At 42.3% G+C, this 11457-nt stretch overlaps 1 protein-coding gene across 1 annotated transcript; it reads left to right on the top strand.

Annotated features, from left to right (window-relative positions):
• The first annotated feature begins 9295 nt into the window (after window positions 1-9295).
• LOC133883263 (uncharacterized) lies at window positions 9296-10492 on the top strand. Its single transcript, XM_062322537.1, has one exon. It carries the CDS (start codon window positions 9699-9701, stop codon window positions 10128-10130), a length of 432 nt encoding a protein of 143 aa, XP_062178521.1. The 5' UTR covers window positions 9296-9698; the 3' UTR covers window positions 10131-10492.
• The last annotated feature ends 965 nt before the right edge of the window (window positions 10493-11457 follow it).

The raw sequence follows: 11457 nt of genomic DNA, 5'->3' as shown, positions 1-11457 counted from the left end.
TGAAACAGATTACAACATGTAATAAAAAAAATCATGCACTGAAAAGCTTTCAATGATCACCTGGTTCACTTTATCATTGCAACTACATAGTACCATACGAGAACAGAAGAGGCATTGAAATGCATCCAATAAGACTTAAATAATCAAATAGGATGAACAAATTACCTGTGCATTTCAGATGATGTAGTTGCATAACAGCATGTTTTTTCCCTAAACAATTTTACCAGCTGCAACCTGCAAGCGTAAGTAACACTCATTGTTTCATAGATTACTTCTACCTCTGTAGTAAGCCAATATCTAGTTAAGGCAGCAGGTGAGAAGGGCTGACCTGCCATCCAATGACTCTGCTCAAGACAGGGCAGGCAATGGGGCGGTTAGGCACATCATCACGGAGTGAGTCTTGGTAAGGTAGCACCGCTGCATCCACCCCTGATGAACTACGTCGTGGCTGGAGGAGAAGAGCTAGATGATTAGGGTTTGGCGGTGCCAGCATTGTAGAAGGCGGCGACACTTGAGGGTGCTGAGCGAAGGTAGTAGATGAACTGGGAGCCAAGAGAGACCGCTGATGGAGATGGACGTCGCTGAAGGAAGTAGATTGGGACGACGAGAGGCGTCGATGACTCAGTAGCTAGGATGTGGTGACATGAGCGAGCGAGAGAGAGAGAGAGAGAGAGAGAGAGAGAGAGAGAGAGAGAGAGAGAGAGAGGGAGAGGAGTATAGGGGGAAGCACTATAGGTGGCCATCAGTGTTGGAGATCGGCGAATGCGACAAGGCTAGATGGGCGGCGATGGCGGTAGGGAGGAGCACAAGAGAAAGAGAGTGCAAGGGGATTTCAGATTTGAGGAAAGAGATAGATACGATGGCAAGTGATAAGAGAAGAGGAGAGAGAGAGTGAGAGAGAGAAAGAGGTGGCTGCTAGGTGGGCCTAAAATATTGCTATTTTACATTTTACCCCTCCCAACCAAGTAACCTTAAATTTGAATGGTCCAATAGTTTTTATTACATGTTTGACTACTATTGTCATACAAACCGTCAATGTCAAACTGGTAAAATTACCAAAAATACCTTTCTTTTGATAGACTTGGCAAAGAATCATCATAAATATTTTTTCTTTTATGATGGTTTTTATCCTTTAATATGACGGTATTTTCCAAAATGTCACAAAAGTAGATGTCCGGATTGCCCCAAAAAAATGAGCACCGAGAGAGAGGACATCCCCCTGGGATTTCATTAAGAGGATGCTGCGCATCGAACCAGGGTTGGCTCAGTGAGACCGTGATCGACTGACCGTTAGAACCGTGAGAGGCTTGACCATCCGGATTGTCCTACGCTGACTCTATGACAAAACATAGAAGATCGTCACAAATAATGAACTATACATGATATTTTGGCTCTTGGTCACCATTCTTTACGTCACAAAAGGCCATATTTGTTGTAGTGCTTCTTAAGCTCATTGAAACTTGCTTCATAAGAGTTTGTCCATTCATACCTCTTTTCCTTCTTTAGCAATTACGTGAGTGGCTTGGCTATCTTCGATAATCTTTCTATGAAACGATGATAATAGCCTACTAAACCAAGGAAACTTCTTACTTCCGTAACAATAGTTGGTGATCTTTCTTTCAAATGGCTATCAGTGTTGGGCTTTCTTTCAAACGGGGACACGACACCAGGGTGGCTCCTGCGGCGGTGCTCGGCCAGACTTCTACTGGAACGACGAGTGGCGGAACAGAGACACAAGCGAACGGGGAACTCACCTAGGCGCTTATTGAAGCTCAGGGAGCCCTCTAGCTAGGTCGGCAATGGCGCACGACGGCGAACTTCCTCGGTCGATGTCGTAGGTGGTGCTCCGGCGATGAACGACGATTGGAATTGCCTCGGGAAGTTTTCTTGCGCTCTTACGGTGCTAGAGAACTCTTCGGCGGAGGCGATCAAGCTTCGACGCGCGAGATCGACGCGATGACTCTCCTCACTGACAACGGCGAACAAACTTCTCTCGGCGACTCTCGGCTCTAAACCGATGACTTGCTCTAGTATGCTCTAGGGAGGGTCTAGGGTGCTATTTATACCCAGAGGAGATTGAGTTTGCGGGTGACCCAGCTTCGATTTGAACGGCGGTGGCACCAACTCATACTCCAATTTGAACTCCAATCCGTGTAGAGATAAGGCGTACTCAGCCTGAATTCTTGCTTATCTGCAGCTTGGCGAGCTTCTAGAAGTCCTTCTCCATCTTTTGCGCGTAAGATTGTCTCCTTTTCTTGTGGTCGGCTCGGTCTTCCGCGTTGGCACAGCACGACAGCGCGTGAGAGAACGAGGGAGAGAGCAGGGGCTAGAGGTAGGGGACGAGCGACAACCGGGCTGGCGAGGTGGGCTACGGCCCAGAGAAAGAGAGGGGAGGGAAAAGGTGGCGGGCTGGGCTGGATCAGGCCGGAACAGAGAGAGGAGAGGAGAAGAGAATTGGGCTTCGGTCCATTAACCCAAAAAGGCTTTTCCTTATCCTTTTCTATTTTCTCTCATTTTTATATATACATGTATATTTATATATATATACCACACATATATATTATACTAGATCACAAAATCAAGCAATCCATCAAGCAATCAAATATATACACATATATACACCTAGGATTATTTGTCCTTACAAATTCTTTTATTTCCTTTGGAAATTTTTTTAACTTTCTTGGTTTTAAGAATTTGAGCTGTTACATTACTGTTGTTTTCAGAATTGGGCATGGAGAGGTTTATCGATGAGATGGCGGCGTGTGTGTGATACCTATGCTGAAGAACTAGGTGCTGCTATGCCCAATGAAGTATACGGATAACTGCAACCGTTGTGTTGTCCGTTTTGGAGGAGTGGGTGTCAAGACCAGATAGACTAAAGCTGTAGAAGAAGTGGACAAGCCGATCAGCCTGATGCTGAAACCGTGCTATTATGGAGCTTTCTTTTTTTTTTTTTCCGATTACAAACGGCACACACGCACATATATCACTATGTGTATACTATATTTATATGCACGTAAGTTCATTTTTATCATAAGCATACAAATAATAACACTAAAACTACCTACGCATGCATAAATCCCAAGTGTACTTAGATTTAAATCTTAATATATAAAATCGTAACCTTCCACCTTTAACATCGTACCATAAAGTAGTTCCCATAAATTTATTTTTATCATAAGCCTACAAATAATAACACTGAAACTACCCGCACATACATAAATACTAAGTGTACTCGAATTTAAATCTTAATAAATAAAATCGTAACCTTCCACCTTTAACATCGTATCAAGATGTGGTTCCCCTCGTACGGAGCTTTCGATGACGCACTTTTTCGGCTGCGCTCTTATTTTTCTTTGGTTTTGTTAGGTTTAAACGTCAGGATGCTTAAACTGGCGCGCAAACGCTTTTGTCCTGTTTGCAATGCCCGATTTGACCGGTGCTCTGTTCCTAAGATATTTTTTATAAAAAAATCGATCGATCGGGCCCGTACGTACGTACGTACCATGTGCTGTATTTTTCAATTCTGGCTATGTGGAGCCCTCGTTCCCTGCCATGAATCGTAAAGAAACAAAACAGTTGGGTAGCACACACATTTGCAGCACTCTATTTTATGGCGGGAACGTAGAGATGTTTTTTTTTTCTTCCAGAGAGCGGTCCTGATTAAGCGATTGTATGACGATGCGAGCATACTGTATCTTTATCTCACTTCTACTAGGTGCATTGGTTTCCATGCTACCCGTAATGTCTTTAGGGTTATGTTTGGTTCCTCATATTTGAGTTTTTTTAGCCTCATCATATAGTCTGGTTGAGTGGAAACAGTCTGAGTGTAGTTATATTTGTTGAAAAGCAAAGTGTTTGAATGATTGTATCTATAAGGATATGTTGAGTTCGGTTTCTGTTTAGTTGACCGAATCTGAGACTGTATGAGTGACAGTAAGAGTTAAGATTGTGATTGGTTGCTCGTAAAAAAATGATTTTGTGATTGATAGTGGGTCCACTTACGTAAGTGAATGCAGAAACATGTATCCATCGAAACAAGCTAGAATAATAAATACGGATAACCAAATATATTTCTCCTTAATATTATACACATTCATCAGATGACTGGTACAAATTAGGACAACCAAACACACACTAAATGTATTACAATGTAGATGTATAAGTACTCATGTATATATGTGTAACTTTTCGCGTACCATAACTTATCGCCTAGTCATGAGAGGGTGGTTCCCATGCTGTATATTGGTACTATATTTTAGGTTAGAGCTCCTTGCATATCCTTTCTTTAATTCGTGTTAATATTGGACACGCTTTAAAGATGTCTTTGGTTTATAGGTTCCCGTGTCTGTGATTGTGCCCTGCCACATAGAACATCCTTTTATTTTAATATAGTATGCTGACTACTAAGAGATGCAGATTCATAGTTCCAAGCCTCCAATTTGCCGGATGAATCTAGAGCAATACTACACTAGCTAGTGCTAGCTGCTGTCACTGTCAGCCTAAGTGTGTTGTCCTTCTCTGACTACTAGCAGCTTGTTGCATATGTGGCTTCAACCTCATCATCCGGCACAAGTAGATTAGTTCTGGGACCTAACAAAATGCACATTGCTTCACTGATTTTTGTACTCCAACAAGGACTTATATATGGAGGTATTTAAAAAATTCGTTAGACAAGCGCGTACGTGGAAATATCATGCATCTTGCTGTATACTTATTTAAAAAAAGAGAGGTGGACATACCCCCCTTAATACAATACTTCTGTTCTGAGATGGATGTCGCTTTAAATTAAAGTAAATTCGTGCAATTGGACTTTTATGAATTCGACGTGAACATAGATATAGGCAAAGGCTTTTGGATTTGTTAAGTGAAATTGATCTTTTAATTCTATCAAAACTAGCAAAGTGGCCCAGCGTGGCTAGCTTGCAATATTTTTTCACCATAATGTATATATTGATTAAAAATTAGTCTATTTTTATTAATAAGTTTATTTTATTTAGATTCTTTATTTAGATATTTTGCTACCTAAAGCGTATGGAAATCGAACTGCAAATTTTTCATAATTTTTAATTCTGAATTTAACTAGTTATTAATTGTATTTGATATGAACTATTTGATTAAATCTAGACCGTTAGATGTTCATAACAATGAGCGATAAAGATTCTTTTTTTTTAGATTAACATGCTAATTTCTTAGCATTGAGAGTGAACACGGTGGCTCCTTTTCCCTCTGAAATAATAATATAATAGATAGATAATTGCACATCTTTACATGTTTTGTAATTCTTAATGCCAAATAATTAGCAGAAGTCGACGTCTCAACCGATAAATAAACTAAAAACATGGTGATATTAGTGGGCTTGTGAAAGAGACGATGTAGCTTTGGGACCGATTGTGCACACAATTCATATTTAATCAAACCACATATTTCAACCACCAAATACTAGTGTACATTATACAAAAAAACTATTTAAATCTGGAGCAACAGGTTTCGCAAGGTGGTCCTAAGATCCACACCATCGAAGAGCCAAACGCATGTGTTGCCTTCATCTTCACGCATGGATCGATCGATTAGTTGGCCTGCCACCTCGGCCTGCAGCTATAGTTGCTGCCCGTCCAGTGATCGAATTGATTCGGTCCCAACAAAGACGACCAAGAAATTTATGGGCACTAGACCCACAGAAGCATCACTTGCCATACATGGCAGCTGGCCATGCATGCTGGCTAACCAAAGGGGCCATGTAAACTTTTGTTTGTTCCAAGCGAAGCCAAAGGGAGAGTCAAGAATTTGGAGGGAAACGTACTTGATTTGAAACGCACGAGAGCTCCTACATGCATTGAATTTATTGTAGAATTCCTCAGTTCCTCTCGTCTCTCGCTGTCTTTCCTGCTTTTTTTTTTCCTGTCCTGGTTTATCATCGTACGTGTTCTTGGCTAGAGGCGGCGTGCGAGTTGTTATTAAAGCATTAAAGGTCTAGCTAGCCTCGATCTTTTTGTTTATGTTAGCATCAAACCTGGTAGCAAAGTTTGTTTAGGCCATCTGCAGCACATACTTTAAAAATTTATCTCTAAAATACTATTACAACATCCCTTAACACTATTATAATACTCTTTATTTTTATTTCCAGCAGCTACCATATTTTCTATCTTACATTATTTTATTCCTTCTTTTGAACCCACATTCATTCTCTATAAACAGTGTTGCAACTCCCTCCCGCCGTCCGCAAATTTGCAGCTCACTCCTGCTGGCCGCATGACTGTCACTGCACTGTAGCACAAGATAGCGACTCCGCTGTAGTGCTTTGCGGCGGCGAACACTGTATCAACTCCTGTAATGCTTGGATAGAGACTCAGCTTTAGCTACCACACTCTAGTCCGCAGTAAAGAGCAATGGCCATGCATGCATGTGAGTTTCAGGGTTCACAAATTCACAAAATTCGAGTTAAAATTTGTGAAATTTGATCGATTCGAGCAGTATCGCATTCAGAAACCAATCGGTTTTTGAAATTTAAATTCAAAAATTCAAAAAGAATCACAAAATTTTCTAAAAATACCAGAGATAATTCTAAGACCTTCTGTGAAAAAAGTTTCAAAAATAATGTCGTTTGCATCATATTTTATATGAATGAAGGTTGAAAAAAATGTCATATGAATAGGATGACTTAGCCCATCACGTTAAGGAAAAATTTAACATGTAAATACATATTTTTCTTATGTAGGGCGTATCTTAGGAGGATCTTTAAAATTTGGTTCACTTTATTTAGAGTTTTATTAATTTCTCCATGATTTTTACAACATTCACAAGCATAAAGTGAACATGTTAAGAAACATCACTGTAATTAACTATTACATGTCTACCATTATTTTTCATACATAAATCATAGTATAAGTAAACTAATAAAAGTGGTTTCACTAATTTTGGAGGTGTGAATCGGTTAGTTATGAATTAATCTAGTTGTAACACATTTACACAATCATGTATGTTACAATAACTATTTCATGAGTTCATGTATTTTTAAAATGCATAGTATGATGTAAGAAGACTAAAAAAATTGGTTTCATGATCTTTGGACTAGCAAATAATTAACTATGCATTTAACTAGGTTTATAAAGTACATTTTCTCACAGAAAATATTCAACTTTTTCATGAGTATAAATACTTTTATCACGTATATCATGTTACAAGGAAACCAATAAAAATTTTTCACTTGATTTAAAGCACATATTAATTAGTTATTAATTTTACAAGGTTGAGCTATTTTTTGGTTTTTTTAAGTTCACTGAAATTTGAGAAATGCGTTCGGTTTTCGAAGAAATTCAAGCTATTTTTAAAGAATTCGATCGGTTTTTGACATGGTTCGAAATGCGAAGAATGTGATCGAATATCAGTGAAATTCGATCGAATATCGACGAAATCGGTCGAATATCGAGACCCCGATTCGAGTGGATTTTACCTCTATCAACAGGGTTTTTGAAATTTTCGTTTTTTTTATATTGGCGAATATCAGTAACACGAGGGGGTCGTATTTCGACCCCATAGCATTTGTGAACCCTGGTGAGTTTGTGACCCAAACAGGTAGGTCTGATCGATCTCTGATCCAGTCATCCAGACTTCCAGAGAGGTGGCAGCTTAGCTTTGCCTGGTAAATTCTGGCAACAGACTAACAGTGTTGCCAAGAACTTGCAACGGGGGCAGATGGAAGAATCATGGCAGGTAATGTATATGGCACTGAAACCTAGAAAGGTTTCTGCACAGTGATTCTTCTGGCCGGCCTCGTTCTCTCATGCATGCCTGTACGTCTGGCGAAAATGATTCACATATTAAAAAGGCTGCAGCTCGTCGAGAAATACTAGCACTCTGCCATGAGAGCTAGTACTAGCGTACGTAGAGAGCCAGTAGTCTCCTGTCTGCATGATGATCGATCGGCGTGCAGATTCCTGTGCCAGCATCCATTTCGCCGTCACTTCTCATGTCTCACCAAACATGTCAGCATGGCGTCCATAGACGCCATTGAATTTTGTTGGTAAGCTTGAATGGATAATTAGAGGACAAGCTACGTGCCTGCATGCATGCAGGAATGGTAAAAAAACATTCGAGCGAGTTCTAAGTTACCATGAAGAATCTCTGCAAGTTTTGCGCTATATTCGTTTCGTTTAAATGGAAATGTTTAATTCCAGGTCTCAAAAAAAAATGTTTGGTTCCGTTGACTCATATGAGTAGACACGAGAATTGAAACTATGGTCAGGAATATAAAAAATTACCAAGGACTCCTGAAAATTATAACAAATAGAATGACAGCTCTTTAATCCATACCATCGGATGCCATTGGACGGCCAGGATGGACCCATAACTGGCACAGGCCGGAAATTATCAGGCCACTACCTCCACAGTACCGATGTGCAGCCCACTACGGCCACACGCGTGGGACCCACCTGGCAGTGGTCCCCGGATGAAAGGCCTAAAGGGGGAGAGATTAAGCACCGCCTGTTACGAGCCATGACACGGCCACATGAGCCATCTAAGGAGCCAGTTAAAGCTACCTTGAACTCCTATTTTCCTCAACCTTTTAACTTCTTGCAACATCTCACCAGGGATTTCAATTTCATTTTACAACTTTAATACTCTGCTTTGTGGATCCTACATGTCACGGAAAGAAAATCCTGGAATTAGACATTTCGTTCCACTATAAAATTTTGGCAAAATTTTAATCCCTACTTCTCACAGTCCCATAATTTCCTCGTCTTCTTTCACTTCTGTGTCACCGTTTCCAGTTTTCTTGCAATGCATGATGAACAATGAATTAGTAAAGCAGTCAATAAGTTGCTAGAAGCTGTGGATAGAAATGAAGGAGATTTACCAGTGAATAGTAGTGCCAAAAGGGGAGTAGTTAGATGGATGCACATAATGCATATCCAGCCAGGCGAAATTGATGAGATCCATCTAACCTCCTGGAAGGTAGTACTAATCACCAGTCCGAGTTGAATACCACTGTACAGTGGACTATGGATTAGCATTGGCTACGTCCGGGTGAGCATGCATTGAAAACTTCACTGTGCCGTAGTAGCATGGCAGCATGCATAGTTAGGAACATTCTTGTGGCTGTTGGTAAGTCCACTGTTTAGTTACTGAAGTGACCTTAAACAGTAAAGTTACTCCATGGTTTAACAACTGACCAGCACTCCAGCAGCGCACAGGCGGTGGTGCAGCTTCCACCTGTTGCTGCCTGCTCGATCTGCGCTGATCCATGGCATCTGATGAGTCTGTATTAAACCATTTTTCTGGTGCAGAGAGAGAAAGAGAGAGAGAGATCTACTCGTCTCGATCCAAAAGTTTCACCGCTCTCTCATCCCCCAATCATTTGTGCCACCTCTCTCTCTCTCTCTCTCTCTCAAATGACTATTTAGCATGCAGCCTTCTGTTTCGCAGCGACCTGCCTGCATATAATTCTGTTGCTCTTTCTCACTTCCCTTTAGTTTGGCTCCCCTCTGCCATCATCATCACCTCCATCTTCTCACCGTCACGCCTGCCTCCTCTTCCTCCTCCCTCCTTTATACCATTACAAAAGAGCACAAGCTCACTGCTTGCTTGCTAGCTAGCTTCTGTTCGTCGCAATTCACACAACCCTGATCTTGATCTAGTTAGCTAGTTCGTTCTTGGCGAGCTAGCTCCGGGGTGTCTGGATCTTAGTGCTAGATTCCATGGGCCTCGAGCTCGAGCTCTCTGAATTGGCCGTGCTCGGGCCGATCCGAACCGCAGTGAGCAGCGCGAGCGACGAGGCGACGCGGCCGGGTAACGACGGCCAAGACGCTGCCGACGCAGGCTGCGTCACGCCGACAGCAATGAGCCCCATGCCGTGGCGAGGTGGCGTCGTCGACGGCGTCGACACCGGCTGCGTCACGCCGACGTCGGCCGCGAGCGTCCTGCGGCCGGCCACGGTGTGCCCTCCGGCGCCGCGGAAGCCGGCGAGGGCGTCCGCCAAGAGGAAGGGCTGCTGCGGCCGCACGCCGCAGAGGCGGTGCTTCTTCCCCGTGCCGCACGACCTCGCCACGGTGTTCGTGCCGCGCGGCGCCGCGGCTAGCTCGCCGTCCCGGCCGGCCGCCAAGAAGATCCGCGTGCACGTCGTGGGGTGATCCGTCGTCGTTGCTCGTCGGACAGAACAGCATACCCTGCTTTCTTCATCCATATTCCCGCCCCACGGTTCGCCTCACCTCACCGGCGGCGCGCGCGCCATTGGCCATCGCTGCAAATGGGAGGACAAATTCTTGGCTTCTTGAAAGGACGGGAACCACGGAGGCCAGTATGTCACGCCGTCGCCATGCGCCCATGTTTCATCAGAGCTTACCGCGTGGGCAGCGCGTTTTTCTCAGATCGACCAAGTTTGAATAATCGAATTGTTCATACTACATTGTTGGCTGCGCAAATTTGTCTTCGCGCAAAGCGGGTGCGCTGTGGAGTTACATAAATATCATAATATCTGGGAATTTGCTGCAAATTCGTTGTTTGCAAATGGATGTGAATTCCCCCGTACGTCTTTTTGCAAATAAATGTTCTGCGCCAAGTGGTGTAAAGTTTCTGATGCATGATCGTAATTGTTGTGGTGTCCTCTGCATACATTTCCTGTGTTTTCCCTTGCAGACGCGAAATTTTGAAAATGGATTTAACCAATCTTGGATCTAGCCTTAAGTGTGTTTAATTTCTCTGTTTTCTCCTTTTTTGTGTAAGGGAGAACCGAAGAGGAAATGGCCCTGACATGAGCTTCCAGAGCGCGTCCTCTTGCTGTAGTCCTGTTGGTACCTAACCAAACATGCATGCATGCATGAGCTGAGCAAATTCAGAAGGCACGACAGATCTGGAGCAAAGGCAGTTAAGGGCACTCAGATCTGAGTAGTTTTGCAGGGCCAGGCCAGGCCTCTCGAGAGTTTAATGATTTGCCCATTTATCAAACTGTTCATCTGTAATTTTCTCCATATTTTGTTTCTCTGGACAAGCTATTAGGCAGCACAATCAATCAAGCAACTGTACAAGTGTATAGTATAGCCTGAAAAAGCCTGACCCTAGATCGCATGGCTTTATAGCCCAGCTCAACCTGAATACTGAAAAAGTAAAATTATAATTTTATTTGAATTGAAAATATTACTGATTTACTCATATTTCTGACAAAAATGTTAAATTTTATTTTTAATACAATATACACATATAATAAAACAATGTTTATAACCCTTCGTCAAGCCGGGGCTTAGGTCGGAAACACAAGCCCGAAGAAAATCAGGCCGGCCCGGGCTGCGTACTCATGAGTAGTCGTATAGCATCTTGTCCATTCTAACTCCTAATAAGTTTAACATAGTTTTTAGATTATTTTTCCATTTGAGTGGCATTTCAATTAAAGGATATGGAAACAAAGTACTTGATTCCGCACAAAAAAGAACTGGTTTTTTAAAAAAAACTATAAATAAGGAA

Source organism: Phragmites australis, chromosome 10 (genome assembly GCF_958298935.1).
Source record: "Phragmites australis chromosome 10, lpPhrAust1.1, whole genome shotgun sequence".
Lineage (NCBI taxonomy): Eukaryota > Viridiplantae > Streptophyta > Magnoliopsida > Poales > Poaceae > Phragmites > Phragmites australis.
This window is presented reverse-complemented; position numbering and strand designations above follow the sequence as displayed.

Coding starts and splice junctions, on each gene's coding strand:
- LOC133883263 (XM_062322537.1), top strand. CDS start 9,699: ATGGGCCTCGAGCTCGAGCTCTCTGAATTGGCCGTGCTCGGGCCGATC.